This window comes from Apiospora kogelbergensis, assembly GCF_038363985.1.
Source record: "Apiospora kogelbergensis strain CBS 113332 chromosome Unknown utg000003l_segment0_segment0, whole genome shotgun sequence".
Taxonomy (NCBI): Eukaryota; Fungi; Ascomycota; class Sordariomycetes; order Amphisphaeriales; family Apiosporaceae; genus Apiospora; species Apiospora kogelbergensis.
The window spans coordinates 2,141,811-2,160,752 of NW_027117420.1; the positions used below are offsets into that span (position 1 = coordinate 2,141,811).

An 18,942-nucleotide genomic window follows, 5' to 3' on the forward strand; every position below is an offset into this window, starting at 1 on the left:
TGCATTTTACATCCAGCATCGTCCAGAAGCATTGTGCCCACGAGAGACTGGGGGAGGTCGTGTGCCTCGAAGTGCGAGCTGGAGAATGGGGCCGCATCCGGTGGTGGGATGTGCCGAGAAACCGGAACTCCCGCCCTTGCCCGCCGGACAGTTGCCGGCCTGGGACCACGGAATATATGCAACTTCGAGATGGAAAAGACGCCTTGGAATCATCTTGATTTGGGGTGGCTTGCCCCGGAGTGAGGGTGCATCATCCAATGGTCTCATCTTACACTCTAATTACCAATGTCTTATACAAGATCGGCGCGAAGACACACATTTACACCCATGATACTCCGACCCCAACTACAACTCCTGCATAGAAACGCACCTACGTTTTAATTCGCAGTGCGATGTACCCCTTGTTTGTCCCGCCAGCGGTTCAAAGCCGCATCAGCATCTTCTATGTCATCACCACATCTCTCTCTCACAAGGCCCCAGGTTCGCGATCTGACGATGGTTTCAACTCCCCGCTCTTGCCTGAGCAGCGTGGCCAGCTGCTGTGTCCGCGCTTCCCGTGGAAAATACCTCGCGGAGTAGGGGTCGAGCCTCTCGTTGACCACTCGCTCTCTGTCCTTTAGCGACTCGGCTTCTCGCAGTGTCGTCTCTGGGTCGTTGGGGTCGGGACTCGTAGCAACGTATGCACAGTACGTCAACACGTCAGACCTTGACTGCCACGACGGGAACAGCACCTGATCTTTGAACGTTTGACATGACTGCGGATCGATCTGCTTGTGTGGCGAACGTGGTGTGCGTACCGATGTTGAGTTGGGATCGAAGCCCGCTCTTGATGGCGTCACGAGCGCATTGAGGTTTTGAGTGATGGAATCGTCCACAGCGCCCCGTGATATTCGCAGAAAGTCTAGAGCAACATGATCAGACCTTGTTCATGGGAAATCAGTAGTCGCTAATGGAAGCGCACCTCGGAGTGCTACCGTTGAAAAACAGAACTGCGGTGTCAAGTTGGGGTTCTTGGGAAGGTCGGTCATGGTCGTATCACGAGTGCGCTGCGCTGTGGAGCCCACGGCATCCGACGACGAAGGAGCCGCTCGTCTAGTCCAAAAGTATCCAGCCAGCTTGATGGTTGGTTGATAGGCTTGGGTTGTATGGCAGGTTTACAATGGATAGAAGTAAATGCGAGTTTGACACGCACGGGTGGTAAAGACCCGGTGTTGAAGCTGTGGTTAGCAAATCGAAGCCTTCGGGGCGAATCCAACTAAGTCGGTGATGACGCTGCATCTGGCCTGACCCTCGTCGAGTCGTCAGAGCTTCGAACGGGATGGAAGGAAGCTTAACCTTAGCTCCTTGGGCAGGCCGCTCATGTACCTGTTATGCAATATCTCATCGAAGGCCTAGCTCACATGCACCAATGCCCATGCGGATCCTCGGATCCTTGCGGGCGGCATTGAATAGAGGCCGGGAGCTCTGGCCTAGCGCCCCGCTTGGTGAATCAGGCTGATTGATTGCGACAGCACACGCCTGCCTTCCCACAGGCGCAGTGGCCTTGCAGCGCTGCAGCTCTAAACTCCGGGCCTTTGGGGCCTTGCGCTTGCTGAGAGGCCGCAACATCATCCATCCGTCCATCAACCCGGTACAACCTCCAACAACAACCCGCCTTTGTCATCTACACCCTCAGCTGTGGCCGAAGCATCACTAATCGCACGCTTCAATCCACTGTTCCCGGGTTCCTCGTATTTTTGATTCCCCAACATCCCCTCCCCCATTCACATCTTCGCCCGCCACCATGTCCAGCTCACAAGATATGGAGGGTGTCTCCCGTCGCGAGCCCGAGGACAAGAAAGACGGCGGCCGTGGCGATGACGGCAGCAAGGACGACAAGAAGCCCGCCGACGGCGATGCCGAGATGAAGGATGCAGAGCCCGAAGAGGAGGAAATCCTCGACGACGAGATCCTCACCCTCAGCACCCAAGACCTCCAAACGCGGAAGCGCCTACTCGAGAACGATGCCCGCATTATGAAGAGCGAATTCCAGCGCTTATCGCACGAGAAGGCCACCATGGGGGAGAAGATCAAGGAGAACATGGACAAGATCGCCAACAACCGGTACGGAGCGGTCCCGTCCCCCGCATGCCTACCGTCTACACTGCACGCCCGTAAAAGCTAACCCACGTACCAGGCAATTACCCTACCTCGTCGGCAACGTCGTCGAGCTCCTCGATCTGGACCCCACCGCCGAGTCCTCAGAAGAAGGCGCCAACATCGACCTGGACGCCACCAGAGTCGGCAAATCGGCAGTCATCAAGACATCCACAAGACAAACCATCTTCCTTCCTCTGATCGGCCTGGTAGACCCCAATGAGCTGAAGCCCGGCGACCTCATTGGTGTCAACAAGGACTCTTATCTCGTCCTCGACACCCTCCCTGCTGAGTACGACAGCCGAGTCAAAGCTATGGAAGTCGACGAGAAGCCGACAGAGAAGTACACCGATGTCGGTGGCCTTGACAAGCAAATAGAAGAGTTGGTGGAGGCCATTGTGTGGCCGATGAAGGAGGCGGAGCGTTTCAAGAAGATTGGTATCAAGGCGCCCAAGGGTATGTTGCTTTCCTGCCTTTGCTTCCTACTCGCATCCTTCATACAAGTGTTGACCGACCATTTCGTCATCTAGGTGCTCTGATGTATGGACCCCCGGAACAGGCAAGACGCTGCTGGCTCGAGCTTGTGCAGCCCAGACTGATGCCACCTTCCTCAAACTTGCCGGCCCTCAATTAGTGCAGATGTTCATTGGTGACGGTGCTAAGCTAGTGAGAGATTGCTTCGCTTTGGCCAAGGAGAAGGCCCCCGCCATCATCTTCATTGATGAGTTGGATGCCGTAGGTACCAAGCGATTCGACAGCGAGAAGAGCGGTGATCGTGAGGTGCAGCGAACCATGTTGGAGCTGCTGAACCAGCTCGACGGTTTCGCCTCGGACGACCGCATCAAGGTGCTGGCTGCAACGAACCGAGTCGACGTGTTGGATCCCGCTCTGCTCCGATCCGGACGTCTCGACCGCAAGATCGAGTTCCCCTTACCAAACGAGGAGGCGCGTGCTCAGATCATGAAGATCCACTCGCGGAAGATGAAGGTCGACCCCAACGTCAACTGGAGCGAGTTGGCCCGGAGTACCGACGAGTTCGGCGGTGCCATGCTGAAGGCGGTCTGCGTAGAGGCCGGTATGATTGCTCTTCGGATGGGCAAGAACAAGATCGGCCACGAACACTACGTCGACGCCATTACCGAGGTCCAGGCCAAGAAGAAGGACGTAAGTACTGCCCTGCGCAAGCTCCCGGTCCGCGTGATATACGCCATACTGATCTCATTTCACGCTAGACTGTCAACTTCTATGCATAAACGACCCGGGGCGTTCAAGGCGATGGGTGACTGGAATAGAACTTGTGGTCATAGACAAACAAGGGCATTGTGTGTAAGATACTTGGATCCAGCCCCTAATGAAACCAAAGGGGGCCCAATTGCCAAGGTTTTTAACACCACTAAAAGTTCAGCATGTATATTGCTTGCCTCTTGAACCTATGTATGTGTTGTATCCAATTGGTTCTGACTTTAAACCCCCGTGATCACCTCGTATCGCCAATATACGGAAACACTCCTTCAAGTCATGGCAAAGCCATATGTGACACTTATGTGTTTTTGTGAACCTCCAAGAGAGCACAGGTCTCTGGCCTTAATTCCCCCTTCATTGCCGCTCAACAATCAGGATTTCACTTCAGTTGGCATGTACACGACTTCGGGGGCTTAGAAGTTTGCATCTGCTCGCGATCCTGGCTGTTATTTTGCGTAAGCGTCAGGGGTAGTACATACATATTTGCAAGGCCCATTGTTTTTTCGAAGTTCCCATGGCACTATGCAGGACTATCAGTGAGTTGCCCGCTGTCAAACGCCCAGGCACGTTTGGCTTGGCGGTAAAGGGACAAGAGGCAATGCCTACCTACCCTAACTAATATATTGTTGGCTGGGTTGCCGTGCTTGAGCAGTGACACGACCGCGGATTTCCTCTGCCCACAAAACAGGCATACGCACATACACCTATCATGTAAGGCTTTTCAACATGAAGAGAAGTAGACAGTTTCAAGAGGTCTATCTCATAGCAGGGATTAAAACTTAATCTGAAAACTCGCTGGTGTTGCCGCGATGGGCAATGATTAGGATAAAATTCGGGAAGGGACAGCAGGTATTCCATGCAGTGCGTGAGGATCCAGGATGGAGGTTTCATCATTTATGCAAGGCAGACTGCCGAGACTCACTTGTTTTTGGAATAGTGATGTTGATATGAAATTAATGAAAAAAGAAGAAAAAGGAGGGAAAGCACGACTAACTAAGGGGATATTCCGAAGGGTTGCGATCAAATCCGGGGAGGACTAATGTTAGAAGACAAAGTAACTTTTATTTGCGCGCAGTATTTTATATACTACATGTACAATATTATATAATACAAACGAGGTCAAATCCCCCAATCTGATGGCAGAAAGAGAACACGACGACGACCTTTGTATCTTAGTGTTGATACAAATTAAATAGATTGCTGAGTAGCAGAAAAGCAAATAATCCCGTGTATATGTGATTCTGTTTGTTCTGGGAACAGCTACAACCACCAACGTGCACTGCTCACGTGTCTGCACCAGGCGGTATATCGGCGGATGGCGTGCAAAGGAGGAAGCTGTAGGCGACTCCTTCTTCTTCTCTCTCGTAGTCGTTCACGCGCTGATAACGTTTGCGGAGGCAGCCGGGATGGTGGTGGCTGTGAAGGGAACACTTCAGACACCGTCACTACAATGACGACCTTCAGTAGGTCTCCTTGACCGGCTCGCTGTTGTAGGCTGGAACCTTCTTGTCGACGGGAGCGGCAGGGACGACGTGCTCTGCGGCAGGCTTAGCGACGGGCTCGGCGGCAGGCTTAGCGACGGGCTCGGCAGCAGGCTTAGCGACAGGCTCGGCGGCAGGCTTGGCGGCAGGCTCGCTGTTGTATGCGGGAACCTTCTTGTCAACGGGAGCGGCAGGGGCGATGGGTTCGGCGGCAGGCTTAGCGACGGGCTCGGCAGCAGGCTTAGCAACAGGCTCGGCAGCAGGCTTGGCGGCAGGGACAGCAGCAGGGGCGGCGGCAGGCTCGCTGTTGTATGCGGGAACCTTCTTGTCAACGGGAGCGGCAGGGGCGATGGGTTCGGCGGCAGGCTTAGCGACAGGCTCGGCGGCAGGCTTGGCGGCAGGGACAGCAGCAGGGGCGGCGGCAGGCTCGCTGTTATAGGCGGGAACCTTCTGGTCTACAGGAGCAGCAGGGACGACGGGTTCAGTGGCAGGGACAGCCACGGGCTCGGTGACAGGCTTGGGATCAACGGCAGCAGGCACGGTAGCAGGGCCAACAGCAGAGGCAGCGGGGCCGGTATAGCCGCAGTACGCCTTCATGGAGCTGTAGGGAGAGAAGTCGTATTGCTGGCCGCTACCAGTTTCGGCGGGGACGGAGGAGTAGGTGACGGGCTCCGAGCTCCGCTGGTACTTCTTGTGGTAGTAAGGAGAGGTCCCGGGGTAGGAGGGAACAGTCTCGGACTCCTGCTCGTAATCCTCGTCACTGTTGTTGTCGTCGTCGTCGTCGTGCTTCTTGTGCTTCTTGTCCTTCTTATGCTTCTTGTCCTTCTTGTCCTTCTTGTCGTTATCGTCGTCATCATCGTCGCTGTGGCGCTTGCCGATGCTGAAGCTGGCCTTGGCGCTGAAGCTGGGAGGGCTCCAGTTGAGGCCGGGCATGACAGCGCCCTCATCGGAGCAGTCGGGGGTCTGGTAGACAATGACTAGTTGAAGGCAGGCAAATCAGCTTCGAAGTCTCTTTCATTTCACTGTTGGCAGTAAGGGGAGGGTAGTTTGGAAGAATGTCACTTACTGGGGCAGTTCTGCTGGTACTCCCCAACAACGGGGTAACCAATCTCGACAATGTCCTTGTCCTTCTTGTGCTTGTGCTTCTTGTCCTTCTTGTGCTTCTTGTCCTTCTTGTCGTCCTTGTCACTGTCGTCGTCGTCGTCGTCACTGCTGCGGCGGAAGAAGCTGCTGCCGGCCCCAATGCCGGCGCCGATGCCGGTCCAGCGGGAGATGCCGTTGGAGGCAGGGGCCGTCGAAACGCACTGGTTGTGTGTCAGGACCACGGGGGCGCTGGGGGCGCTGCAGGCAGCGTCACTGCAGTGGTAGACGGTAGGGGGGACGAAGACGGTGCCCTCGTTCTTGTCGTTCTTGTCGTTCTTGTCGTTTTTGTCGCTGCTGTTAGGGGTCGGGGCCGCGAAGGCGGCGACAACGAAGACGGTGTTCAGGACGAGGGAGTACATCTTGTTTGTGGTATTAGGGGTAGGCCTAGGTGATAAAACGAATGTTATGGGGTTTGATTAAAAGAGTGAATGGGGGTGTAATTAAGGAGTGATGGGACTGATTAGTTGCTTTGGGATGCTGATGAGGATAGAGAAAGAAGGTAGGCAGTAGTCGGGGAGAGAACACCCATGTTATATACATGAGAGATCGTCTCTCCGTCGGTATACCTCGCTAGGTTGTGTGTGCGATTTCCAACTGCTTGGGACCACGGTCGATCACATCTTGGAACCATCGAGCCTCATCTGATCGCAATGGGGCGATATTTCCGTAAACTCAGTGGAATATTGAAGTCTCGCCTGTTCGCCCTATGGGTTCTCATTTCATAGAGAGGGCACGTTCGCAGGGCATGTCTCTTGCAGGCACCAAAATAAGATTCCTCCTTTGAGTTACGCGCCCGACACATGGCGCTTCTCGCATTATCATTTCCAGCTGCCCGCATGGTCGTGGGGCACTTTCTTCTCGAAGCGGTCGCGAGGTATAAGACATGCGTCGGCTTAAGGACAAGATCTACGGCGCGCTTGGATGCAGAACCGACGCGCGAGACAGCTCTGCGAATCGTCCGGGACGTGCGATTGGATCATTACCCTGGCCTCCCAGAAAGCTCATTCCCGGGAGAATAACAGTCGGAAATTCATCGAGACACTGGCCCATGAGCGATGGCTCTGCACGTAGCATCTAGAGCCAGAGCCGCCGCGCGCAAGAGCTTCATAGCGCGTCGATGACGGCCTGTACGAAGGGGAGCTTCGAGACAGCTCTGTGCGATGGGTGCGTAGATGAAGGCTCGGCTTCCAGGACGTCATGGTTGTTGTGTTTTCAATGTGCCAACCCACAGTCGCCACGAGGCCGTACATCTTACACGCCAGTAAGGCATTTCCGCCTCATCACTGCTCGCTGAGCTGCCTACCGTACGTCCTTATCCGCGGTTCTCCTTGCGTTGGGATGCCGAAATGCGTGGATGCAGCATGCGCTTTTCCTCCGTCGCGTCCCCAGACTACCAGCACGACTCCAGCTACGCATGGCAACTCATGACACATAGGTGTTAATAAACAGAGAGGCTCGAGCGCTCGTCAGAGTATCGAATACCACGTTTCTGAGAGATGTCTTGGGCCAATGCCCTTGGGAAGTGACTTCATTTCCAAGGTGCGCGAGAACCGTTTGGCGCGCCCCGGAGGAGAGAAAAGAAAGGAAGCATTGCCCTATCCTAATGGCCATGGCCAGCCAGTTTATAAGACTGGTAAGATTTGACGCCCAATGTGGGAGAAAGCCAAAATAAGGACCCCCATGTTATGTGCCGGCATAACTCTAGTATAAACCTCCCGTACTCAGAAGTCAGCTAGTCAGCCCCTACCAGTACGTACTGCTCACACTAATGGAACTTAGCCATCAGACTCACACATTGACTTTGCCGCCTGCCCTCAGCGGCCCACTCACCACCCACCACTCATACGTGCCCCCTCACGCCTCCGGACGGTATCTATACGCCCATAAGTCCCCTCTCACCAACCAACCACCGACTGATCGTCCCAACGATCGGATCTCATCGCAGCTCGGTTAGCTCAGTTGGTTAGAGCGTCGTACTAATATACTCTCTCGTGAGCTGAGTATACTAAGTAATGCGAAGGCCATGAGTTCAAGCCTCATACTGAGCAGCACCTTCACTTTTTGTCCCCAGACACTCTTCTGGACAGTCCCTGCTCATTGCCTGAGTACTTTTTTCTCCAGGCGTTTCTATCGAAGCCCCGCGGTGCAGTTACTTGGCGGGCTAGAGCGTCGTACTATTGTGTTCTCTCTTAAGCTGAGTATATTAAGTCATGCGAATGCTATAAGCTCAAGCCTTATACTGGGCAGTTGCCTTTCTAGCTGAGCGAGAACATCGTACGGATATTGGTTCACGTCAGTACTCAGTAATGCGAAGGTGAAGAGTTTAGCTCCTATACTAAGCAATATCTTCTTGTCTGTCTTGGCACTATCCTTGTCTACCAAGCTGGGTCTGTTCATCGTTGCGGATTGGAAACAGCTGGTTCAGACATGAAGATTTCTAGTCTCATGCCACAAGCTTCGACTACATGCGCGGAATAATGCGGGTCCGTACCTGAGCTTACAGTGGGGTCGCTTTCTTTTGGAGTTTACTCGCACGGACCATGCATCGTTCCAGCCACTCCACCGTCACTGCTGCCACGCTGTGTCGCGATTTCAAGCCGCGCTGCCGCAGAGAGTTCGAACAACTCTTCCAAAAACAGCCTTGTCCATCATTAGAATCGAGGCAAAGGACAGGCATTCGTGGAATACATTGCGCCTCTTTTTGCTTTGTCGTCGCGGATCACCGGCCTCGCGGCTACGCAGTCTCCAATTCTTGTCGCAACACATTGAATTGCCCCCAAACCACCCAGCATGCCTGGCCGTCGATCAGGTCGCGCCGCCGCTCGGCGCGCTGCCGAGAAGATGGGTGAGTCTACACTCTCTAGATGCGCATGCCCACACAATGCTGACATGTCTGCCCTTGCTACAGAGAGTACGCCTAAAACATTCGACGAGATCGAGGACGAGCCCATGCGCGACGTCGAGGGCGACGCATCGGATGCCGAGGCCCAACCAGACCCTGAAGATAACAACGATGAATCTGCAGCGGAACCCGACGAGGAGAACCAGGATCCCGAATCCGAAGCGGAAGCTTCGGCAAAGTCTCCCACCCCTCCTCCTCAGCCGGTCATCAGAAGAAGACGTTTAGGCCGTCCGCCTAAGAACCGCCCTCCCGACTGGGATACGCTTCCTATCGAGCCACCGAACCGCGATCCCAATGAGACTCCACGTCGCCGAGGACGAGGCGGCTGGAGAGGCAGGGGCGGTCGCAAGGGCCAGTCTTACCAGCCCACCCAGCAGACCATCGACAAGGAGGGCACCCTGGCCAACATTGTGGATGACGAGGTCGTCCTGCCAGAGGATCCCGAAGGCGAGACCAAGGTCGACAAGAACGGACATCTACTGGGCGGCCGCGAGTATCGTTGCCGAACCTTCACAGTTCAAGGCCGTGGCGACCGACTGTACATGTTGTCCACCGAGCCAGCTCGATGCGTTGGTTTCCGCGACTCTTACCTCTTCTTCACCAAGCACAAACGACTCTACAAGATCATCGTGGACGAAGAAGAGAAACGCGATATGATCGAGCGAGAGATCATTCCCCACTCGTACAAGGGCCGCGCCATAGGAATTGTGACGGCCCGCTCAGTCTTTCGCGAATTTGGCGCTCTCATCGTCGTAGGAGGGCGCAAGATCAACGACGATTACGAGGTTGCCGTGCGTCGCGCCGAAGGTGCCGTCGAGGGCGAGATTGCCGATCCGAACGACAGATTCGTCGCCGGCGAGGAGTACAACAAGAACCAGTACGTCGCTTGGCATGGAGCCAGTGCCGTTTACCACTCAGGGGTGCCTTCGGTGCCCGCACAAAGCGGCAAGCCCGAATTTAAGAAAAAGCGCGTAACGGTTACTGATTCGAACTGGCAACTGGAACACGCCCGTGCTGCTGCGTAAGTTCAACAGAAGAGTACCCCGTGTTTCCCCAGTACACTAACCTTGTTTTAGTCAGTTCAATGCCGAGATTGGTGCTATCCGGCGCCATAACAACAAGGGTGTCTACGATATCCACACCAACACGGTGCAGTTCCCGGCGAGCATGCAGCCCACACGGGCCCGGATACTGCAAGTTGCAGACTCCGCGGCCCCGACCGAAAACGAGCTCTTTGCCCCCTTGGACCCCAAGATTCCTCGGAACTTCAAGGTTGTCGATACGATCATGGAGCTCCCTCCGGCCGGCGTGTCGTCTGCCGTCTACGAGCAGCGCGAGACCCCTTCTTTCCTGAAGGATTTCCAGGGCCTTGGTTCCATCTCGGATGATATCAAGGAACTGCTGCCTCCCGAGTGCAGACAGGCTCTGGACCAGGCGGTGGACCATGAGAATGAGTGGAAGAGCCACTGGGGACCCGAAAGTGAGACCACTCATCGCCGGGCCCCCATCATTGATGCCGCCATCGTGCCATTCAGCAAATCGTAGGTCGTTAGCAAACGATGCGACCAACAAGGCCCCCATCATCATTACCATCAACTCCACCACCTTAATATCTTTGGCCAACCCCTAGATTATGTAGAGACGGAGTCAGACGAAGACGAGCATGGTGAACCAGACCACCCTCAACATCAACATCATGATCAAGAACAAGAAGACCGCCACCGCCGTTCTCATTGTCGTGGATGTTGTCAGCAGTAACACCATGTCTTTGATTGAATTGCAGGCCGTTTACAACCGGTGTTTCCAGTCACGGGTGCCATTATCGCTGCCGCCCCAGGCAGACAACATACGTACAACATACATACATACAAGGGAGGATAGATGAGTATGGCCGGTGGGCTGGCCCGCAGCATTCGTTGAAATTGACAGACTTGGGGATGGGGTACCTGTAACAACACCACAAAAGAGTGATCAAAAAGGTGGAATGATCACCACTCAACTGGCGTCGGAGGCGTTCTAGACCGCAACTGCATCGCGCGCCTATGGGATTTGGACTGTTTTTCCTTCTTCTTTGCTTTCCTTATAGGCCACTGGTCCTCATCCAGACAGACCTTTTTGGACGCCCGGAGTCTGCGGTATCACTGCCATCTCGAGGATATTGCTCTTTGTGCGACCGTACACTGCCGTTGGCGAACTTAGTGGTCAGCTTGAGGATAGATAGTACTAGGCAGGCAGACGGTAACGAGTTAATGTACGACTGTCCGAGAGAAGAAATTCGGGTTTTCTGATGTCCTGCTGCTGTAGCTTATTTGTATACCCCTAATGAAAACAATTGCAGAGGAAGCCAGTTGGTATTGTTGCCCTTGTCTATCGGATATTCATGGCTTTCTCAAGCCCACGTCCGCTGTCGTCTACTGCCTCCGAACACTGGACGACCCGCGAGTATTTGAATTCATGCATGCGAGGTCTTCCCTTGCTGCTAATGGGGTTTGGGTGATGACTGAAGATCTCATCGTAAATATCTACCGAGACTTGGGTAACCTGGCGAGGGATTTCGCATAAGATTCGGACATGTCGTCCAGTTCTCTAACATGGCGCATCACCATCTGGGTTGGTAACATATATGGCGAAAGCAAAGGTATCACTTGCTTCAGTTATGTAATGAGATTCCTGTTGTCTTCTCTTCTTACAGGCTCCAGTTCTCCCATCTGCAAGAAGGCTGATATGGCAATATCATGACAAAGGGAGAAAGGCTCATCATGAGCGTGCATGCATGCCAGATGAAACCAGCGCGAAGACGCTTCCTTGTATTTTCACTGCACTTATGTCGAGGGGGTCCCTCGAGAACCCTTCCTTAGGTAACGGCCTAGGTCCCTCGATATTCTGTACGTCTTGGTAGGGTGTGCGCGGAATGAGCTTTTCTCGTGTCTTTCCCATATTCGAGCGTACGTCGGTAAAACATGAAGAAAGAAGGTTCAGCCCACAAAGTCAATCGGCCGGCTCTGATAAAGTGATGATGGGAATGGAGCTCGTCTATATGCAGATCACGGTCTACATGATGACGGGCGAGATAGCTCCGTTAACTCAGGTCAACCCTATTTGGTGTTTTTGCGGAAGTCAATTCCTCATCCTCATAGCTTGAGACGGGTTGTCGCCGGATATGCCCTCAACTCTCATTCCATAGACATGACTACGTCTCGCGGTCCACTGCAGCTCCGTATATATAAAGACCTCCATTGCCAGCATGCCAGTTATGATGCAGACTTGCCTCCTGTTTAGGCTTTGGATAAAAAGTTAGACTCGGCCATGGTTTTATTGGCACATCGATGCCCTTTGAGATCTTCCCGTGACTTTCGCGTTGTGCGCCTCTCTGCCTAGGGTTGAGCACTGCAGACACAGACTCCAGGGCACCCTCCTCACTCCGCCCACACATCGCCCGAATTCAACTAGATCGATATACGTACATTGGACTTACATAGCAAACCGTGTTGGTGTACTGGAATCTGAGGTACGCTTGGTACTTCGATTGCTGGCAAGTGTTCGATCTCACTATTTTCAACCAAATAGATATCAGATTATATACGAGTGATACCAGCATAATGCAGATGACGGGGTGTTCTTGTTTTCACTGGGCCCATGACAATTGAGACACGTGGGAAGAGGAGAAAAGAGCAGCATAAGTAGGATTCACTAACTGGATTACAGTCTATTCGTGGCACGACCTGTGAATAGCTTCACCTACGTAAGCACGCTGAGGCCAGAACTAATGCACCACCCCCCTTCATCCATTCTAGGGCTACTCTTACCTGTCCAACTGTCGGTGCAATATAGACCCCGAGTACAGGGTTTCGCACGTGGAGCTGCAGAGTGCTTATGTTTCCATTGGCTCGGAGACTGCGTCGTCATATGCAGTCAGCGTCCTTCCCTTCCTCTCCTCCTCCTCTCCCTCCATCCCCTGTCGGTACATATTAATTGCAAATGGAACAGCTGCTCTGAGCCGCCGAGTCGTCGGAGGGAGCCACACATGTGAGACCCTGGTGATTGATGACTGCGATACACGCACATGTGGCAGCTTACAAGGTATGTACGTAGGGAGATGCGTCATCCAACGTAGGCTTGTGCGAGATTGCTTATGTACAACCAGTGTAGGAAGACGAAAAGCGCACGAGAAGGACAAGATCAATGTCAGAATCTCCCTTTATTGGTTGATCGGCGAGCCATTGATCGATCAAGTGAATACATTATCACAGTACATAAACCTACGTGCGAGAGACGCACAGCCAAGTAGGCAACACCAGAGACGCACACTTGGGCACCATTGCATCATCGGACGCGTGTGGGGTTCTGCGGTTGTAGTTGAAGAGCCGCCAGAATATGGGGAGAGAAGCAGTTTACCACCGTTAGGGAGCTCCCGCCGTTCATGTTGATCTTTTGCAAAGCAAAGCAGCTACTACGTCAGATGTCTGATCCGGGAGTGAAAGCCGTACAGCTCGCTAGGCAGAAGGCCGTGGTAGGCAATGGTTGTCGCAGGCCTATGGGTTAGGGGCAAGTAAAAGGAATTATTCCACTTGACTCTTGTCCGCTCTTATGTAATGTGATCCTTGTGTCTGGATATCACGACAACCACCTAATAGCAGTATACCGGCCAGCAACCTGCCTGGGATTCGACTCTGTAAAAGCAAGGGGTGGCTACGGAATATTCGGCGCAGTCACAAAAGTAGCTAGTGGCAGTGGCGCGTCCGGCTGGGGAAGTAGTGGTGAGAGAGGTGTTTCCAGATACGAGATGATTCATTTCTCACGAATAGAGTGGCAATTTCCAGTGACGAGACAGCAAACAGCTGGTAGGGCAAGGGGGACGGGCAACGGCGATCCGGGGAGAGCTATAAATGGCAGGCGGAAGAGAGAGTGTGTGCCGATCCTACCCCGATATGCTCATTGGCCGTTCCCTCACGGGCTTTTTGGCGATGATGAGTAGGGTTCAGGGCGCGCGGCATGAAATGGGGGTCTCCTTGTGAATCGAAATGGAGATCGGAGGCAAGACAAGACAGTAGCGGGCAAGAAACAAAGATTCAATGACCGTACAACGTACGTACTTACGCAGCGGCTGCAAGCGATACTTACCCGAAACGAGAATAGTTGGTTCGCTCCTTGATTGATGAATGGCACGGAGGATCGAGTATTGGTGGTTTAGGCAATTGACGGCCGGGGACAGAGCCCCCAATAGCATGTATTTCCTCTTCCGCTCCGAGCTCAATGGGAATTCAGAAGGGGTAGTGGGTAGTGATGTCTCGGATTTTCTTTGTTGTGCGTGCTTCGGACAGCCGCAACTTGCCGAGAGCAGACATAGGCCCAGATGAGGAAGCCCCAAACTTACCTACATCCCCAGGGCCGAGGATGTATACTGCATCTTTGTCCGAGCTGCCTATCTTGCATTTGGCCTAGTATGGGCGGTTGCATTGGACATGTTCAAGAATTTCTGCGGCGGGATTCGATCGAGGCGGATCCATGTTGCTTTGCCTGGATCATTCTCAAACACGCTGACGCTGTGGCTTACCAAACAGCACATATCCGGAGCCTCACCATGTCACACAAAGAAAGTTGCCTATAACGGAGAAGGTATACGCACATAGCAACAAGTAAGCGTGAATAGGTTGACAAAATGAGCTGGGTCTTGAAGAGTTCCTTTGGTCAAGTCTACCCGTGGACTTGCCGTATTTTGATAGAGTTTGAGGGCACTTTTCGAGCTATAGGCAGAACAGCATGGTTGCATGCAAGCCTCTCTTTCGGGAGGGTTGCTAGGTTGGTAATAATTGGTCGTCGTGTGAATGTGGACATGAATAGGGCGGGCTTAAGAGGATCCTGAGGGCGCGGGACAGGAACAACAAAGAGAGAAAGCCTGCTGGTTAGTGGTCGATACTGGTTGGCTGGCTGCAGGCTGCTGCAGAGGGTAGTAGTAGCCGGTAGTGGAGGGGGTGCCAGACTGTAGACTGATGGTCGAAGGCAACGAGGTGCGGCGGCAAAAACGAAAGGTAACGTATCAAGTTTCGTGATCTTCAAGGCAGCAAAGCACATCACAGCAAGAAGCCGCCGCCGCCGCCGCCCCTGTCGCTGGCGGTGTGCAGCACGCGTGCGCAAGTAACTGAATAGATGATGCTAGACCTTCGAGCCGCGGCTACCCCTTGATGACGGATGAGGGCCAGGCCATGTCCCAAACAATGACACATAACGTACAGGAGTGAGTGAGGGGGAACTAGACGTCTGTCCGCCCTAGGAGCTATTGTTGCGTGCATGCATCTGTTCAAGGGGGAGGGGTCGAGAAGACTTTTTTTCTTCCTGGGACCAGAACTGGGACTGCTGAGCCCGAAAAGGCGGAGGCGAAAATAGAATGAAACTTCTAGACAACCGGCCAAAGAGGAGGCTGGCTGGCCAAAAAGCCCAGTTCCCCTCTTTCGAATGAGGTCGATCCCGGGAAATCGATCGATTGGGGGGGCAGACTATTAGGGGGGACGATGGCCTTTGAGGGCGAAGAGGGCCCTGAATAGAGCCAGAATTGCCAGACTTGCCAGACTTGCCAGACTCTGCAGACTTGCCAGGGACGATGCGACATAACACGAATAGCGTGGCAGAACCGCGAGCTAACCTGGCCCCCTACCTCCGCCTACCTGCCCCTTCTGCACGCCTGCATGTGTAGCTTGAGAAAATTCCAACAAACTGGCGCCGAGGCGGAGAGAGGGCGAAGAGGGCAGAGGGGAAAAGAGGCAGAACAGCACCAGAGGGGAAAAATTCATCGCGAGGAAGTGGAGTTCCGGCTTGCTTCAGAAATCAGAACCGATGGATTGGTCGACGACCATTTGGACCATCTCCTCCAGTTCAAGAAGCCGAAGCTGCATGAGTGGTGGGGGTAATTTTCTGGAATTCGATTCGAGAGGGCAGTCGGGTCGGGTACGGTTACTGGGATCATCGATCACCAAATCGCCGTCGCTTCACGGTACTTCCATGCTTGCTTGCTAAGGCCAAATAGAATAGACATGTAATTAAATGCACACGGGGAAAACTAATCTGGCAGCTTACACGCGATCATCACGCGCTATCGAATTTCCCTTCCTTGGAATACATACGGGAAATGCCCTGGGACGAGCGGAACCAATAACCCAGACAAACGAGTAGGGGTCCAAACATGGTAGATGGATGGCCATGGCACGACCGGCGGATTTGTAGGGTTGCCCTATTCATAGTAACAAATTCCGGGCAATTTGGAGGAAGAATGCGACGTTCGCTTGGCCGCTGGTTGATGTGTGCGTTTGACCCGGGACGAGGCGTGTCTGGTGTGTCTCTTGTTATGACGCATCAGATTAAAGGGCTCTCGTCTCTCGTGGCTGCATGATGCGTTGGGCAGAGGACCTCAAGCTGATGAAAGGAGTGCGTTTGGTAGCATCGCATCCTCCCAATCTCGACGGGTTTCGAGAAGCCTTCTCATGCTTTCGGTTCTGGGGATCGCCAATCACATCATCACACAAGAGCCCGCAAGATTACATCGTACCCTGCCGTACAGAGTACACGTAGCATGGCGCGTGAATGCGAGGACGCAGAAAAGGGGAATCTGGTGAAGGGAACATGCCTCCTCCTCTGACTCCTGCTTGCTGCCTACAAAATGCCTACCTATCCAGCTATGTATCCTTCGTCCCTCGCCCTGGCCGCCGATGGCGAAGGGAATGACATGCTTGGCTGCCATTGGACTGGGTTCTGGGCTGGGCTCACATAAGATGCATGTCCATGTCCGTGTCAATGCCCATGTCGGGTTTTCTTGTTCGTCTGATGCTACTTTTGCGGCAATCAATCCGACTCTTGGGTGGTGCAGATGAAACGTAGACAAAGTTCAGAGATGAATCCTGCTTCCCGTTTTGAACGGACGACCGACTCCACTCCACCCCCGTCCTATGTATGTATGTATTTCCTGCCAGCCATGGCCACCTCGTAAATCTGGCAAGTCTCTCGATACAGTAAGGAAATGGAGAGCGAGTAGGTATTGTGACCTGTGGCCACCCATAAGTGCTCGCCAGTCATCATCAGAGTCAACACAGCCGGCCTACATGCACCTAGACATGCACCTACCTAATGGAACTTGGCGAGGAGGCCCAGCTTCACCTGAAAAGCGTCACATCTGACTACCAGCTTATGGCAATGATGTAGCCATGTGAATCATTGCTGGGTTTTCCCGGATCCTCGGGTGTGCTGGTGGGATGGCTCGCTGGCCACTCAGCTCGCAGGAGGCAGGCAAGCAGGCAAGCAGGCCTGGCGCCTGGGGGCTCCGCTGAACACATCAAACTTCAAACTTCAGTGCCGCTGACGAACTGCGAGAACTCAGCCATTGGCAGAGCTTCAGGCGTCAGTCTAGCCAGTCAGTCAGTCACTCTTTGCCACTGGTGGCACCCACACCCGCCTTTTCCTTTTCGAATGCCGTCTGTTTGTTCGTTCTGTCTAATCCGCGATCCGTTCGGGATGCACCCGCCATTTGCACATACTTTGCCCACTGGTGATGTCAGCTGTTGCGAGAGCCCGTAGCCTAGGCTGAAAAAGGACCTCAACGGAAGCCCGTGTAATTGGATACATGCTCATTCACTTGTTGGAGCCGGTGAAGCCCTTGAGGCCCTCTAGGCTCTGGTCCTCCCCCTTGACTTGGCATTGGCAAGAGGAGCCCCGTGTTTCGAGCAGGCATCCAAGCCCCGAGCTCATGGGGGTTCGTTCATGTTTGTACATACAGGTGGCGGCGCACTTCCACGTTGACAACAGATGGCACGCACAAACCGGAAAGCCTCGACGAAGTGGTTTTCACGTGAAAGACCAGCCGTCCACAGGCACAGCACTCACTGCCAGCCAGGTCAGTGCTGCACGCCAGGGTAGGCCCTTTTATCTTTTCTACCTTGCTGTCCCAGAGTCCACTGCCATCGAACGGGCTTGTGTCGTCCATGATTTGCCGAAGTTGCCTGGACCCTGGCCTGTGTTTGGTGTCATGGAACATTTATGAAGTTCATCCGTGCTTGCCGGGTTCCAATTCGGAATGCTTGATGCCTGCACTTGGGCGAAGAAGATGGACAACGGCAATACAGTACACCTGATACATGATGTATTTCTAGCAAAAAACCTGGTACCATACCATACCACCACCTTCTTCCCCCGCCGTGGCAGCACAAACAATCAAAAATATGGAATTGAGTCAGTTACTCCTCGGGGGCGATCCTCACTCCCAAACAGCCTAGGTTAGATAGGGAGGGAGCATTAATTAAGCAAAATGCCCATGTTCTGGACGTTCCGGATATTACATATTATTGAGGGTACTGGGATAGCTTCGAATTCACAAGACCGCAATGTTAAAAATGTAGGACCGGCAACGGTTCCCCCCAAGCTGGTGTTAGCGTCATTCCCCGAGCGCCCACGTTTTTACGTTTTCGTCAAGTCAGAGGCAGGCTCAGGTCAGAGGTAAGCTCTGGTTGTTGTTTCCTACGAAAGTTTGTGTGAGTTATCACAAAACTCCCACCGGTTGAGGATAGGGATAGGACGGACTCAACATCCAGACATGCCTAATGCTTCCTCCACTTTGCCTTGCAGTCAAATAATTTGGATGTAGATGAAGGAAACGGAGCGAAAGCGAAGGAGCACCTTTACACGTCCACACAAAACACAGTCAACGGTGGCTGGTTCCTTGCTCAAGGAATACGTCTGCTGTAGGACTAAATGGATTTGGCCGAGCAATTTCCTCCAACGACGCGTCTCGGTTCTCTGCTGCTTTTGGAGTGTGGTCGGGTGGAGCGCGCCTCTAGCCTACCCCCAGGTAGTTCGGCCTTGGTGCTCCGGGCAACAGGCTAAGAAGCATGAAATCTTCAGGGTCCAGTGGCCCATGGCGGTTCGAAGTGCTGCAGGCGAGGGAAAAAAGAAAACAGAGAGAAAAAACGAGAGAAAGAAACGGGAGAGCCTTGTCCAGAGCCTGGTCTAAGCCGTATGGGGCATAAATCCTTTCTTCCTAAGGCCACGCTACTTCGT

General features: G+C 53.5%; 4 protein-coding genes across 4 annotated transcripts; 3 read left to right on the top strand and 1 right to left on the bottom strand.

The window, feature by feature from the left end:
- Positions 1–1,783: 1,783 nt before the first annotated feature.
- Positions 1,784–3,389, top strand: PG998_005449 (26S proteasome regulatory subunit-like protein; the record flags this gene model as incomplete). Its single annotated transcript, XM_066872267.1, has 4 exons — positions 1,784–2,103; positions 2,177–2,596; positions 2,667–3,300; positions 3,369–3,389. The coding sequence occupies 4 exons, from the start codon at positions 1,784–1,786 to the stop codon at positions 3,387–3,389; spliced, it is 1,395 nt and encodes a 464-aa protein (XP_066732364.1).
- Positions 3,390–4,838: 1,449 nt separating this feature from the next.
- Positions 4,839–6,361, bottom strand: PG998_005450 (uncharacterized protein; the record flags this gene model as incomplete). Its single annotated transcript, XM_066872268.1, has 2 exons — positions 4,839–5,836; positions 5,926–6,361. 2 exons carry the CDS (start codon positions 6,359–6,361, stop codon positions 4,839–4,841), a joined length of 1,434 nt encoding a protein of 477 aa, XP_066732365.1.
- Positions 6,362–8,792: 2,431 nt separating this feature from the next.
- Positions 8,793–10,449, top strand: PG998_005451 (uncharacterized protein; the record flags this gene model as incomplete). The annotated part of the gene is made up of 3 exons (XM_066872269.1): positions 8,793–8,847; positions 8,911–9,925; positions 9,981–10,449. The coding sequence occupies 3 exons, from the start codon at positions 8,793–8,795 to the stop codon at positions 10,447–10,449; spliced, it is 1,539 nt and encodes a 512-aa protein (XP_066732366.1).
- A 118-nt stretch (positions 10,450–10,567) lies between these two features.
- Positions 10,568–10,789, top strand: PG998_005452 (uncharacterized protein; the record flags this gene model as incomplete). Its single annotated transcript, XM_066872270.1, has 1 exon — positions 10,568–10,789. One exon carries the CDS (start codon positions 10,568–10,570, stop codon positions 10,787–10,789), a length of 222 nt encoding a protein of 73 aa, XP_066732367.1.
- Positions 10,790–18,942: the final 8,153 nt, after the last annotated feature.